Source organism: Etheostoma spectabile, chromosome 23 (assembly GCF_008692095.1).
Source record: "Etheostoma spectabile isolate EspeVRDwgs_2016 chromosome 23, UIUC_Espe_1.0, whole genome shotgun sequence".
NCBI lineage: Eukaryota > Metazoa > Chordata > Actinopteri > Perciformes > Percidae > Etheostoma > Etheostoma spectabile.
The window spans coordinates 22473658-22490017 of record NC_045755.1 but is presented as its reverse complement, the minus strand read 5'-3'; the positions used below and the strand labels follow the sequence as shown (position 1 = coordinate 22490017).

Sequence of the window (16360 nt, the reverse complement as noted above, 5' to 3'; positions counted from 1 at the left end):
ATTTAATACTCTTGCAGTATAACCCCCACCTTGATGCATACCATGTATTGGATAGCATATAGATTCTGTTAAATTGTCCATCACGCAAGTAGCATGTGAGAGAAGCTTCTTCACTTAAAATTATTTGAAGAATAGGCTACGAACCCCATGTAGTCAGAACAACGTGGAGCTGTCACGTTAATGTGCATAAAGAAGGAAATCCTCTTGACTATAAGCAACAACACTGATATCGATAAAATGGCTAACACCAGTGCTCTGCTGAGGTGGTTACTGATGCTTTAGAAGCTTTTGGTGCTATCCGCAATGTAACTGTGAACTGCAGACCACTGTGACTTGAACTGTAAAATGAGTTCAATATGCCTCTTTGTGGAAGAGCGGGAAACATCTAAATGCTTCTCTTCCTTCTTTTGTAAAGTAAATGATGAACCAATTAATAATAAAAACAAAAACATTTTAGAAGCTAAACTGTTGCTTTAACATCCAATGGCCACCATCAAGGAAAAAGTGGGTCGTGCTTTACCCAAATACCCGGGCTGAAAACGCCCCCTCCGGCCCTGAAAAATCGTACACCTGCCCAGAACAGGGAATAACCCCAGACACGTCGCAAGAATGTGACAAAAACGCATAGCAGAATAAAACGATTTCACTGTTTCAAATTACTGACGCACGCAGATACTGCATACTGCAGTCGTCTGCAGAATGTAGTAGGTGATTTCGGTTGCACCACCATGTTTCTACAGTAGCCCAGAATGGACAAACCAAACACTGGCTTTAGAGAGGGCCACTTACGCTTTTAAATTACCTGAAGGCCACCGTATGGTGAATGCTTGAAAAGGGAGGGGTTAGAAACCTCATTGCTAGATGCCACAAAATCCTACACACTGCTCCTTCATCTCTGTTAATGAATAAATTCTGACGTACTATGTAGATATTCAAATTTAGTTTGTTAGTTTTCAGAGAAGCATTTGTGTGCTAATTGTTCAGAAAGGTTGTCTTTATAGATTAAAGTTCCTTTCTACAGTAGTTTTGGTTGGGCAAGGTGTATGGCAGGTGCCTCGAATGTATGTAGCTACATATGCAGACAAAATGGATAGTTGTTCTGTCAAAATAGCAAGGATGTTGAATGTTTAATCTCTGTACTACTAGTGTTTGATAGGAGGTAACTGTAGGCATAGATCCATCTCCTGGGGTGCCAGCGTTAAGTCTGTTCTATTTCTGTAAAAAACTAAACAGAAATGATTTGCATCCATGTTTGAGTTTTATTTTTTTATTTTCTGCGTGGTTTCCTAGGCCTGATTATGTAGTTTGGTTTTAATTTTTCTTAAAGATTTTAGTTTTATTCAGTTTAAGATACCAACATTATTTTTCTCTGCTTATTTATTTAGCGGGGACGGAAATGGCAGCGGGGCAGACAGACGGAAACCCGGCGACATCCTGGAGCCATTTCCCGCGTTCCTCCATTGGAGGAGAACGAGGGATTTTTACTCTCGCTTCTCACCAAAGGAGTCAGGAGGACTGCGTCTCATCCTTTACCTGTCACAGTTCAATCGATACATCATGCCTTTATCGCCCTTTATCCACATGCTCACCATTAGGCACGTGTTGAAATGTGTGCGCCACCACGAATGGTTTACGTCTGTGTATCTGAAAGAAGCTTACTTTCACGTCAAAATCATTCCCGGGCACAGGAAACCCCTGCGGTTCTCTTTCCAAGGGGCCCATTTCCAGTTCAACCGGCTGCCGTTCGGGTACTCACTACCCCCCCCGCATCTCTTCCAAGTGCATGGAAACGGCGCTCCAGCCGCTATAGAATAGAGGCATCAGAGTCAATCGATAGGTCATCCGGGCGTGGACATAAAGTCAATCACCATGAGGGCCAGGTTGTCAACACCAAGACAGGACTCCCTGACCTCTCTGTTGTCCCGCTTCAGGCCACACACGGCAGTGTCATCGCTGTAAGTGATGCGGCTCTTGGGCAAAATGCGGCACACACGGTGGTTCCCTTGGGTCTCTTCCACATGAGGAAAGTCCAAAGGTTTTCCCAACGACTCGATCACATTCGTCACAAATGGCGAATTCTGTTCATCCCTCATTACCTCCGGTCAGACCTAGCGTAGACTACTGGAGGAATCCCCGGACCCTGTCTCCCGGGGTTCCCCGGGGCAGAGTGACGCCATATGTGACGGTGTACACAGACATGTCCCTCACTGGCTGGGGGGGATGTGCGAGGGGGGGATGTGCGAGTCTCACAGTTGGTGGGAGGGGACTGGCCTCCTACCCCACTCCCCCACATAAACAGTCACCTGCCGTCTCTCAAAACAGTGTATATCACGAGATTTTTGAAACGTGCGGCCGACCTGATGTTGAAGGGGGGTGGGGTTCCCACAACGAGTGGAGATCAAATCCCACTATTGTTCAAATGTTATGGAGCAGGTTTGGGGAAGCACAGGTGGATCTGTTCGCTCCACGAGAATTCCCACAGTGTACTCTGGGGTTTTCCTTGAGTGTGCGGGACAATCCTCCCCTTGGTGTAGACGCCTTCTCCCACCAGCCCTGGCCCAAAACACCCTCTATATGCTTTTCCTCCAGTCCCTCCAATCCCTTGCCTCATGGAGGGCATCCAGAAGGAGAATCTGTCAATGGCTCTGCTGGCACCGGAGCGCACGAGCGCTTCCTGGTTTCCAACCCTCGTTTAGCTGCTGGTGGCTCCCCCCTAGCAAATTCCGTCGTAGGGAGACGCACTGTTGCAGCTCAACGGCGCAATCTGTCATCCCCCGGTGATAACCCAGAGGCTGTGGGACTGGTTGCTGAGCGTGAACGCTTACAGAGATTAGGCTTTCCCCCTTGCTGTGGTGCGCACCATCCAGGGCTCCAGAGCCCTTTCTACCACGCAGGGCGCTGGTCTGCCTTCCAGCGCTGGCGCACAAAGAGGGACGCGGGTCCCACATCGTGTCCCATGCCTCTCGTGTTGACGTATCTCCAAACTCTGGTGGATAGTGATTTGGCTCCATCGACAGTCAAAGCATACGCAGCAGCCCTCTCATCCTGCCAAGAGGGCTAGGGTGAGAGGACAGTTTTTGCCTATCCCCTGATGAATCATTTTCTGAAGGGGGTTAGGCCTCAAAAACCGGCTGTTCGCCCCCTCACCCTCCAGGGGGACCTAGCTCTGGTGCTCCGGGTTCTGGGGAAGCCCCCCTGTGAGCCTCTGGCACAGTCTTCTTTCAGAATGCTGTCGCTAAAACAGCGCTTCTCGTCAGCGAAAAGAGTGAGTGATTTATGTGCACTGTCGGTTTCTCCGTCATGCCTCTCCATTAGAGGGGACGGGAGCACAACCACCTTACAGCCAAATCCCTCCTTCACACAAAGACTCTAACTAGTTATTTTCGGCTGAGGGTGTTTTTTCCCTCAAGGTTTTTTTTCCCCCCTCTTCATGTCAACGATGCGGAGGTGGCTTCCCACCGGTTGTGTCCGGTGATTGCTCTGTCTCATTTTACACACGGCAAATCAGAAAAACACAACAGCTGGTTGTGCATTATAGAGAACACTCTTGAGGGTCAGCCCTCTCAAAACAACGTCTGTCTCACTGGCTGTGCGAGGCTGTTACGCAGCTCCGAGGGCATTCTATGAGGGCTCTGTCGGAGCTTGTGGCTCTATTTAAAGGCATGGACATCTGCGCGGCAGCCTCCTGGGCTTCTCCGTGCCCTTTCATCCGCTTCTATGTGCGAGATATGTCTGAACCTTCCATGTCCCGTTCGGTTCGGTACACAATCAACAACGTGTAATGCTGCGTTTGATGTGCGTTATGAGGACAAGAAGCGGATGCCCGATTGTTACCAATCTCACGCACACCTAGTGCGTGCCGCTGCAGTCACACCTTGCTGTCTTCACCTCGCCTGTTTTAGGCCCATTGTGAGACGCAGTTTCTTCTAGATTCATAACCATGTTACTTCCAGGCATTTCTATGCCACATAAGTGGTGCCGCAGCAACCTTGCTCTGCTGTCTCACCTCTCCTGTTTTTGGAGTATTTTTGTGAGACGCAGTTCTTAATGTCATACATTGTCATATCATGTTACATGCACAGAGATAATCATGTCACTTCGTTGCATGCATTATTTTTTTTCCCCGCATACGGTCCTCCCTTGGGCGTCCCTTACAGGGTCAATCACGCACAATTCCCATTACTCATTGAACTACTGCCATCATATTGCGGGCCTTATGAACTTTTATACTCATAGAATCTGGAGTTACCTACGTAACTATCGTTTTGGTTTGTGTTTACTAACCCTGATCTGGATTGGTTGTGGTTCCCTCAGTTGGGATTGATGTGCTAGTTGTAGATGATTTATTCCACCTATGCAGTATCGGTTCTATAATTAAACCTACTTGTGTGTGTAGTATTGATTGTAATTGCTTGTGTGCATACTGAGAAAGGACGCTGCCTAAAACTTTCATTGTGTGGCAATAAACTATCAAATTGATTATTCACTTTTGTGTTCCAGCACCTAGCTTTCAAAGCTTTCTAAGATAGATATATAGATATTTCTAATTTGGTAGTTATTAGGCTGATGAAACTTGGACAGTTGTGCTTGTTTAGAAATTTCTGATTTCATAGTTATTCATTTATTCATTTATTTCACATTGAGAATCCACTTCAGTTAACCTAAATATGGCGTAAATAGGCCAGATTTAGCAAAATTGGTTATCTTCAGTCCCTGGGCAGATCAATGTTGTTTGTCTTAATTGTTTTCTTTTCCAGTTAACCCTCCCAGAATTTTCCAAATTGTATGGAATAGACATATTGGGCCTAGTGAAGTAAAAACTCCCTGTGTGAACTTGTTAAAGATTAGTATATGTGAATCTGAATATTGCTGTGATAGAACATATACAGTAGCTTATTACTTTTGGGTATGTGTGTTTGTGTGTGTCCACAGGCGGAACCCACTACATTTCCATTTCATCACAGACTCCATTGCTCAGCAGATCCTGTCCTCTCTGTTCCATACCTGGATGGTCCCTGCTGTCAAGGTCGACTTCTACGATGCAGATGAGTTGAAGGTGAACAACACAACCTCTTCACCTCATTTAGTCCCAGATTTCCTCAGAAATACTCCAACCTGCATTCAACTTTGCTCGCTATCCTGTAGTGCCACCTTCTTTAATTTTTTGGAGAAGTTATTAGCTCTGTTAACCATCTTTTAAGGATGCTGGGTCACACTTTATTTTACGGTACATTATTGAGCCATAATAAGCCAAAATTTCTATCAAATTAGGTCTAGAAATAAAATATAAAATAAATAAATAATGTGGTCTTTATTAGACAGTAAATTAACAGTTATACCATCATTAGACAGAAAGTATGCTGTAATTGGTACATTAATAAGATTGGATATGAAGATAGAAAATTAGACCACAAATAATGTGATCTTTATTGGACATAAAACAAACTCGATTATACCCTAATTAGACAGCATACACCTAAATTATATTATGTTGCCGCATTAAACCCAAAATATGCTATACTTAAATGATGCCCCATTAGAAACCAAAAATCGGCATAGCCTTTATAATAGCTAGACTGACCACAGAGAGCTTGATCCAACGATTTTATATATGGTACACATAAAATAAAATTCAGACAATTTCACAGCAAATGATCCCAACCCTGCTTGGTTTGGTGTTTCAGTCTGAGGTGTCATGGATCCCCAACAAACATTACTCTGGAATCTATGGCCTGATGAAGCTGGTGCTCACTAAGACGCTGCCGTCCGACCTGCAGCGAGTCATTGTCCTGGACACAGACATCACATTTGCCACTGACATTGCTGAACTCTGGGCTGTCTTCCACAAGTTCAAAGGTAATACAGCTCCTATTTTCAATTTCACTGTATAATCATTCATATTTTACCAAGGGTTTGACCAATATGGCAGTTACTAGTAGTTTTGTCTTGAAACTGATAATGGTTATTTGCGCAATAATTTAAGCAAATTACAATTTTCAATGTTTCCCATAAAACTTTAGTTTTATTCTATTGAACGCGTGTGTGTGTGTGTGTGTGTGTGTGTGTGTGTGTGTGTGTGTGTGTGTGTGTGTGTGTGTGTGTGTGTGTGTGTGTGTGTGTGTGATTTGTAGATGCAACCGGAGCAGAGTTTTTGGAATAGGTTTAAGTCATTCATTTACTCACCAGAAATGGGATTTTAACCTCAACATTATGTTATGTTATGTTATGTTATTAATTTAACGTGTAAAACTTGAGTCACCCCTGAGTGTTCACCCCTGAGTCCGACCACAGTTGGAAAAGAAGCAATCAGGAAGGGTAACACAATGTGCGTTTTATTTATTGTCTTATTGTATTGTAATTCATGGTCCCAGTGTATGTTGTTTGTGATGTCTAAAACTATGTGTCACAGATGCGCTGCACTTTTTAACTGCACAACAAAATTACCTAAAGGTACAAATAAAATAACCTGAACGTAAACATTATAGAGTCAGGCTAAAGGTCTGTTATAGCAGTTTGTTTGTTTGTTTGTTGAATCAATATGTATGTCAGGTGGTGTTTCTGAAATAAGCCTGGAGGAGTAGCTCTCCATCTGTCCATGAACTACATTGCTTGCACTATAAAGAAAAATAGTTGTGTGAGCTTGAGAAAGAAGATGAATCCCTGGCTGCTGTCACACATCTAACGTTAATAATAAAACATTAAATGTGGAGGCGCATTTCAAAACACCAAAAGTCACCTTGAATTAGATTTAAAAAATAATAATAATAAAACAGTAAGACAAGCAATGACAAAGAGAAGACACACCACGAAAATGTGATACTAGCTTAAAAATAAATACATAAATACGGTTGTGGAAAGGGAGGCAGTGTATTTCATTAATTCAGAATCAGAATCAGCTTTATCCGCCAGGTATGACATACAAGTATACATACGAGGAATTTGACTTATTGGAGCAAGCCTCCGGGCGGCAGCTATGGAACAGCGCCACCACACGCTTATCTCGAAAAGAAACAATGCAGACAGCAACGTAATATACAAAGAAACATGGTATACAGTACACAACATAACACCTGATGCACAAGGTGTTTGAGGTGGCATTGAGAGGGTGCGAGAAACACGAGATCGAGGCAGACAGACGGATTTTGGGGCGGGATGGGGGGGGGGGGGGAGTGTATGGTGTGTGTGTGTGTGAGATAATGAGTTGTGTGTGTGAATGTGTGGGGTCAGACTGTCTGTGTTGTTAAAAGCTCAGTTCATCGGCGTGAGATAACCAGACCACAGGATGAGATAATTATAAGTTATATTGAGTAAGCCAGTTTAAATAGGTGGTTTTTGATACCAGGCCAATGCATACAGTGGGCAAGATTGTTGGATTGTCTGTTTCTGAAAGTGTAGCTGCCTGCATGCTTCATCAGAACAGCTTGTTGGATGTTGGAACAGAATGGTATACCTTCTCACCCCACACCTATTTCCACGACAAATTTGGGAGTCAACAATTTCTGTGAATTTCCGTCACTCACTTTGTCAATCACACCCACTTCATGCAGGGATTGTCCAGCTGTGTGGAGGTGAGAAAGGAGCCAGGCTTAAAGTTTTCTCCTAATTCAGTTTTCATGTGAACAACCAACGCATTTAAGCTACACTATGAATGCATTCCAGGAGAGTCTGAAAATGAGCACAGTTATATATGATACATATTTAAACTATATGACATCTTACCCCTCTCGATGAGATCTGGCTTTTCACTCCGTCTTCCAGTGTGGCTGATCAAAACAACATGTCTGACAAAGTACCAATCCTTCCAAATACTGCTGGAAGCAGCCCACCTGATTCTGCCATTGACAAAGGGGCTTTCAGATGCTGTTAGACAATCAGACAACCATAGTCAGACCTTAATAGTATGAGAGGATAAGCAGGAAGTATGGAGGCAAAAGGACACAAAGTCCTATATCCTGGGAGGGCACGTAGGCAGGAGGAGGGAAGAAGGCGTTAGTGAGTCACTTCAAAGATTTATAGGTAGTGCAAAACAAACAAAGGTGCAAAAGAGACACAAAACACTATTCCAACCAATCAGTACCAGTATCAGGTGGTGTGTGCTAGCAAGTGACGCAGGCGGGGGGAAAGGGGGCGATGTAGCGGCCGGGTCCAGCAGTTAACAAGATGCAACAAACAGCAAGAGGACTGAAGAATAAAAAATAAAAAAATAAGTTAAACAATCAGACAAGCATAGTCAGACCTTAATAGTATGAGAGAGGACAGGCAGGAAGTGTGGAGGCGATAGGACACTAAGTCCTCCTGAGAGGACACATAGGCAGGAGGAGGGAAGAAGGCGTTGGTGAGTCACTGAGAAGATTTATACGTAGTGCTGTCCAATAGTGCAGTGCGGCCAGCAGGGGTTTGGATCAATCTTAATTAGCAGTTGACTCTAATGCAGCACCTCTGCCACCCACTCCCTTTGCTGTTCAGTTTGCATGAACCGTCTAGCCCCATGGTTTTAAAAGCATAACAGCATAAAAGCATAAAAGCATAACAGTAAGACACATTCAATAAATGTTACTTTAGCTTTAGCTTTGTTTAAACAACTCACAAAGATGGCTGATACAGTGCCATGATTTAACTAGCGCAACTCTTATTTTATGTGGTTATTAACTTAATGAAGCTCAGATAAGAAACCTTGATATATAGCAAGGCCGACCTAGAAGCATATCAACCATTAACTGGGAGACACCAGAAGACATGATCACATTGTCAGTACCGTGTACCTTTTTTTTTCCCCTACCCGGTTACATGGGTTCCATACAGACGTTCCTACCCAAGTATTACACCTAACACTACATATACAAGGGATGATTAAATGTTAATTTATTCAAGACATACAGTTACATACAGTTACCACATACTGTCCTACCCGAGGTAACCACTAGGGACTGTCTTTGGTAGAACTTGCTGTAAACTCTGAAATAAAAGCTGGTATTTAAACAATGGCCAAGTCTCAAATAATAATAGTGTCCAGCAATTACATATAAATGGCATTACCTAACAAAGGCCAGCTAATAAAATCATTAACATAATAGTGTATATACGGTCTATATTATAGTGTATATTTCCACAGCACTAATTCCATCAGTACAATCAGTACAACAGTTGTGTATACCTCACCACCCAGGTGCTCTCACTCTTTAAAAAAACAACAAAAAAAAGCATTGTAATACATTGACGAAACAAAACACTTCCTGCATATGTTTCTAGGCTTTAAATGTGAAATATCTGTGGAATAAGTGTTGAGATTAGTTGTTGGTAATTTTTACAAAGAAAGAAAACAAATGTATCATTGTATTAATTAGTGAGTGTAAAAGTGTTTGCATTTAATAATAGAAACTCAAGGCAGCTGTTTGGTGAGTATGACACATCTCTGCCGTTGTACTGATGGAATTAGTGCTGTGGAAATATACCAAAATATGAGAAATTAACAAATTAAATCAAACCATCTGTTGGCTAATACCAAGTGTTGTTTCTGTGATTTGCATGGATGAGATATTTTAGATTTGGTCTGTAACGTTAGGGGTCATAGTTTAGTATACGTTTCACAAAAATAATTTGAATCCTGAAAAGTTAGTCATCCTACCCCAAGCTAACTCAGAATGGAGCCATGTTCCCATGGTAACAATCACTAACAGCTGTCATGGTTGCTTGGTTAGCCATTTCTTTGGATAAAAAGTCTTCATTTACCCATTGGCACTGCTTTGTGCAGCAGATGAGTTTAGACATCTATCTTAAGTCTGACTATTTACCTAGGCAAGGTGAGGCAGCTTTATTTGTTTAGCACATTTCAGCAACAGGGCACTTCAAAGTGCTTTACATAAAACATTGAAAAGCAGTTGAAAACATTAAAAAATATGAATACAGATAAAATAATACAAGTTACAATACAAGATTTTAGGACGCTTGTGTGGGACAATGTATGAGCCGTTGCTCTATATACGTAATCCACCAACACTCCTTTCCGTTCATGGAACGGCCAGTCCCACTGGTCTTACTTTTTAATCTTTATATCCTTACATAGGTTGTGATACATGTCCAATTTTCAACAATGGAAATTCAAAGTGGTGCATACAGTGGTTTAGAAAAGAATCAGAATTGGAACAAAAGCATCCTGGTGTAGCTGTATGAGGAGCAGATTGTGCCACCATGTACTTCCCACATGATCCCAAAGTGACACAATTCCATCCGGCTTCATGACAGTACTCGAAAGAGTGGTTCCCAACCTTTTTGGTCTTCCACAGCCCTTTCAGATGAAGTTGTGTACTCTTTCATCAATTCACATAGTGTGTTCTAAATGTAAAACACGATTTATTGGACATTAAAATGGGATATTCGTTTGTCATCTACACCGTTTTAATTTACAAACCTTGTTGAGTACAAAAGTCAAACCTGTAAACACACAGACCCCTGATTATATCTTTATATTTATTTCTTGGCATTTAGGATTACAAACACTTTCATCCAGCACAGAAAAAACATCACTGTTGTAATTTAATTCAATTTTTTTTAATTTATAGTATCAATTCATAACAAGCGTTATCTCGAGACACTTTACAGATAGTAGATAGATTAATACAGATACAGATTTAAGATTTGCTTTTTTAATCATGTATTGATAAAAAGTTAGATGAGTAAAAAACATTTTATTAAGGATTTACCTACCCAAATAACGTATATATAAATTATACATTAAAAGTGGATATTGTTAATTATTTTGTAAAATTACACTGTCAATATTAAGGTTGGTTTGGTCAGCAATCCTACTACTTCAAGTCTTCTAGGATATTACTAGTTGAAATAAAGCTGAATGTTTCAACGATGTATCCATTAACGTTACCATAAGTCATTACATTTTATTATTTCAACCGTCAGCTAACTATTTCAGAATTTAGCTTTTTTAACCATTTCTCCATTACTTTAGCTAATCATTTTAACTGTTTAGTCATTACCTTTAACTAGTTGTTTCTACTATTCAATACTTATAGCTAAACTCTTGTCCTAACTTGCTAACTAGTTTTCACACACTCATAACCGCAACATGAACATTAACTTCATGTTAATATGTGAATAAATTCTTCCAATCAAATCATAATACATTTTTTTTTTTTAAATTAGTTAAACTACCCTACGATCTTTCCACATACTCTCTGGAATCACTGCTCTAAACTTAACATTTCTGTTGATCTTTTGTTGACTCTGACCTCAGTATTGCTGCTATCAGTTCCCTGTCAATGAGAGTGAATTTATAGCATTGCAATGCTTAACAGCCATTAACAGTGGCAGATGAGTTGCCTTCAAAAGTAGCCTGTAAGTCAAATCTTACTTTAGTTTATTATTTTATGATATTTTGGACTGTCCCCCTTAATTAACTGTACAATAAAAGGAGCAGCTTTAGCCTCTACGGCTAATTTCCAGCTGTAGTCCCCGGCCAGCTGAAATTAAGCATCCTAAAATACAATGGTTAACTTTAAAATGAGTTACATTACATCTATAATGACACTAGGCCTAAGCAAAAATGATTCAAACATACAATGAAGTGGCGCACAAACAAGCAAGCACAGATGATGGCAAACGGATTAAAGCAGTCCATGCAGGAGGACAAGAGAAGAGGAGACAAGAAAAAGGAGAAAAGTTACAGAGGGCATTGAAAGCACATACAAGACATAACATGGAGGCAGGCAGCAGAGATGGAACATTAACAACAATGACAATGTCATATTAAACACACATCCCATCTGACAGATTGTTTGCAGTAATATTTATCGGACAGCCAAGTTTTAAGGTGTGTTGTGTTGTGGAAGTTTCTGTTCAGCGAGGGAGGAATTTGAGCGGCAGAAGAGACCCTGTTGAAACAAAATAAAGACTGGATTAAAAGTTTAGATATTCGGTGGAAGAGTTTAATTGTTTTCTGCAGAGAACAATCAAATGACGAGAACAGCTTTCACAATGTACAGAGTCAAAGTGGCAACAGTTCTGGTAAATATAATCAGTAATACACTTCTTTATATGCAGTGCCCCCAGAGGAAAACCAACCCTTGTTTGGAAACCAGTTTAATCTCAAACATAACAATCAGTGAACCTCAGGCAGACAGTTGGAGCTCTTACGTATTTCTGAATCTGTCCCTCGTGTGTCCAAGTGTCTTGACCGGTCATTCTATCTTAGCTAAAAAAGGACATCTTGTCTCTTGGATAGGCTCTGGTCTCGACCTGAGACCTGCTATGATAAACACCGTTCTAGGCAACTGTTTCTGTCAGGCTCCACGTCATCTATCCTTGGTGGGAGAATGCAAAGTCATAACATATCCAGTTGTCTCCTACAAAGTGATCACACTGAGGACAGATACAGGAACCAAATACTCTGAGAGGCAATGAAGATATTATTATGAATAATTAATATGAAAATCATTGGTTAAATGTAATTTTCCCATTACAGTTGTAAAGGTGGAATATGTATGTATGTATATCTTTGATAGTAGTGAGCAAGGGATTCCAGTTTTGTATTGCCGTAACAGAAAATGATAATTGGCCAAATGTGCTTTTCCTGAATGGAATTAGAAGGTCACCTCGTGCTGTGCTTCTGGTGATCTTACTGCTGTTGTTAAGGTTATTTAGGAATAAGGTTATTTAGGATTTCTTTTAAAGTGTAGCTAGTGGCTTTAAGGATGAGCTGTTAGTTTGTCCCCAACTTGCCAGAAAATATTTTATATGTAATATAATCATGGCGTCCATAAATACTTTGTCAGTATTCAAAGTTAGTGCATTTCTAATATATTTAAAATTGGCTAAGCTAAACTTTACCCTGTTGCACACTTTCTTAATATGTGCTTTAAAACAAAAGATTATAATTGATAATAAGGCCCAGATACTTAAATTGTAATACTAATGTTACTAATCGCTATATTTGATTGAGGTCCTGTGTCCCATCCAGTGGTCCCTGTTGATGTGGTAATGTTTGTCCTCGTCTTAAGATATTGTGGGATTCTCACACTTCACCCTTTGGAGTAAGTGTGGTGATTGTGGCTCAACAAAGCTAAAAAAGTAAAGACCTGTAACTGTTTGTTCAAACAGGAAGCTAAGCAAATTTTCCACAATAATTTGACAGCTGGACCGTTTGCACAATCGGTGTATATTTGCCCCAAATGGCAACAGAGGCATCAATTGTGTGGTGTGTGTGTGTGTGTGTGTGTGTGTGTGGTGTGTGTGTGTGTGGTGTGTGTGTGTGTGTGTGTGTGTGTGTGTGTGTGTGTGTGTGTGTGTGTGTGTGTGTGTGTGTGGTTTGTTTGCGTTTCGCTCAGCATATGACTGATCTCAGAATTTAGCGGAAACTTTTTCTTTCCAGTCTGTCACTGAGTGAGTGAGTGACTGAGTGAGTGACTGAGTGTGTGCCTGAGTTCTTTCGTGCTTGCGTGCGTGCGTGCGTGAGTGCGTGAGTGCGTGCGTGCGTGTGTGCGTGCGTGCCTTAGCAAGCAAGTCTACTTTAAAAAAAGGGAAATCAGAAGAAAGGCTTGTCTCTGAATACTGCAAAGAGAATGATTCCAATCTCTCTGCAGTTGAGTTAATAAATGCCACTATTTGAGAATTTAATATAATATATATATATTAGGTTTTTTTATAATTAAAAAAACAACATGTATGCCTGTCTGAATTATTGTTTTGGATGTTGATTTTCAGTGTATGTCTCTCTGACATGAATGTATTGGTTACTGTTATTTTTAGGATGTTGAAAATGGTCCTACAAAACTGAATGAATATATATTTCACAGCTGGTTTGCTCATATTGCCAGTTAATTGCTTTGTCTATTTTAAGGATTACTTTTCCTGCTTGGCTGCAGGCCTTTTCTTTCAGCTCTCCTGTGTTCTCCGTATGACTCTGGCAGCACTTAGGAAGGTGAAATGTTGATTCCACCTTTTCTCCCTCACTGCTGATTGTATGTTCTAACTAATGGGCTCACACAGAGATGTTGACGTACACCATGTATCCATCCATTGTCAGAAATCACTGTTGCCTGCCTGGAGTTAACCCTCCCGTTCTAATCAGCAGATATCCTGAGGTTTGGTTTGGAGCCCTAGGGAAATTAGTGCTTGACTCAACACCTTGTATTTCATTTTAGCCTCATTCCCATACCAAGTCCTCCAGGGAGTACAATCCATGACCCTGCCACTTTAACAAATTTGAGGCCGCAAGGGTTTGTAGCAAGGCAAAGAGGGCAGGCAGGTTGAGGTCAGGTGTTTAATGTAGAGGTGGGGTGGAGATTGAACAATATGTTGCAATGCATTTGAACTCATTAATTCTTAAACATCTCTCAGGGGTTGTGTATAGAGCCCAGCGGCCTCATTACAGAAATTTCTTAGTATAGAATATTCAGTTTAGGATTAAAATTTGGATTTTTGCTATTACATTCACGCTTCCTAACATGTTTCCTAACTGTATTTAGGAAAAAAAACTATCCTATCTAAGGATAGGAATTTAGCTATTGCAAAACCATCCAGATACCTTAATTCCTCAAATAAAGGCCTGTAGTCAATTAAAAGCCGGGCCTCTGATAGTGGCCCGAGGGCATGGTCAACACGGACAAATAAAGGATGGCCTCAAATCAAGGCCGGGGAAAAATTAGTGTGGATAATCTCCTAAGTGCCTTTCAAATAATGTGCGTTCAGGTTCATCGTAAAGTTTATTTCTACCAATTCAACAATATATTGATGCTTTTTTCTACACTTTGTTTTTCTGGGTTATGGAACTCATGTAAAGTTTTATTGTCCTACCAGTATTTTAGTCAATGCAGCTGTATGTGTTACACAGCTCAAGTTTAGTTTGTAGTAATGTACAGGTGACAATCAATGGCAGTAACTACATTAGATGTAATACGGGTCTCCTTTAGTGCTAGCAGAGAATGACAGGCTCTGGTACCATTTATGGACTTTTCAACAACAAAACAAAAATAGTTTTAAAGTATGTGGAGGAAAACTCGGGTGAAAAAGCTTCAAGACATTTCGACATTGACCCCAGGAGAATCCGAGACTGGAAGAAACTGAAGGATATGCTGACGAGAGCAGAGCACCGCTAGCTAGCTGGAGGTGGGAGGAAAAGTTAGCCTGGAGCTAGAAACAAAGCTAGCAAGCTACCGTCTGTAACATTAATCAGATACTGGTGTAACTACTGTATGATCCTATTGTAATCTACCCACAATACTGTAGTACCTGTATTTGAAATAAACCCGGTACATTTACAGGGTTCAAACTGACAAAGCCCTTCTGTCTGTCATTTCTTTAAAAATAATGATCTCTGTCCACTGGAATGCTATGGCTTTTTATTTACAACAATTATACTTAAACAGATGGAATTAGAAATAATGGCCTGCCTCTAATAAACGCCTCCTTCAAATAAAAGCCTGGTACCTGGCAAGTAAATAAAGGCCCTGGTATTCCAAGGCACGAAGGCATAGACTCTGTCCTATATTCTAAATAATTGCCAACAATGGAAACAGCAGTGTTGTTTGATCTCTATGGTTGGGCTACCTTAAAGTTCAGCCCACCTTAACTGAGCCTGAGACAAAGTTGTAGCTAGCTCCATGGCAAAACCATTTTTTGTTATCAAATGTTCTCTCTTGGCTGGGCACTTTTTTATTTGACATGGGTAGTTTTGATGGGAGCAAAGCTGTCTTTTTTCTGGAATGCCCTGTTCTCAGTCACACATTCACATCAGAAATCTGCTCTGTACAACCAGTGCACAGTACTGTACAGTAATCTACGCTCAAACTAAGGTAAACTGCGACATCTGAGCTATCGCAATGACAATTAAGCAAATTTTATTTACTGGTAAACACTATGGGATGCGATTGAAAGTTGCTTCCCTGCTGCAAGAGGGAATAAGAAGGGTATGCAAAATACCTCTCCTCTATCTTCATACCAGTCAAAGCATGCAACCGAAATTCCCACTGCGGGTCAAAATTATGAGCTGTGACCCCGAGGTAACTCAGCAGCACGCTGCATTGCTTCCTTATTTCCCAAACTATGAAACGTATCGAGGCCCAAATCACAAAAAAAGTCTATTAAAATCAAAGAAATTACTGCCTTTAAAAGCAATTTGTGTTGTAATCATTGCATTAATTTTGACAACCATATTTTGAACCAAACAAGATTCATGAACAGGTTATATAATACACACACACACACACACAGGTTCTGCATCTCTCTCTCTGCTTTGACACACTGATGCATACATTTAACTAACACGCACACACTAATTGACGTTATTTTTCTTTCCACAGGAACACTGTCTCACATGTACTGTGTATAAACACAAGAGGTTGCGCACTAT

At 40.9% G+C, this 16360-nt stretch overlaps 1 protein-coding gene across 1 annotated transcript in view; it reads left to right on the top strand.

Moving 5' to 3' along the window:
- large1 (LARGE xylosyl- and glucuronyltransferase 1) overlaps positions 1–16360 on the top strand; it is a 181839-nt gene that overhangs the window by 99454 nt on the left and 66025 nt on the right. The window contains exons 5-6 of the mRNA XM_032504892.1: positions 4933–5056; positions 5685–5856. Of these exons, the coding sequence (XP_032360783.1) occupies positions 4933–5056; positions 5685–5856 (296 nt within the window). The remainder of the gene's footprint in view (positions 1–4932; positions 5057–5684; positions 5857–16360) is intronic.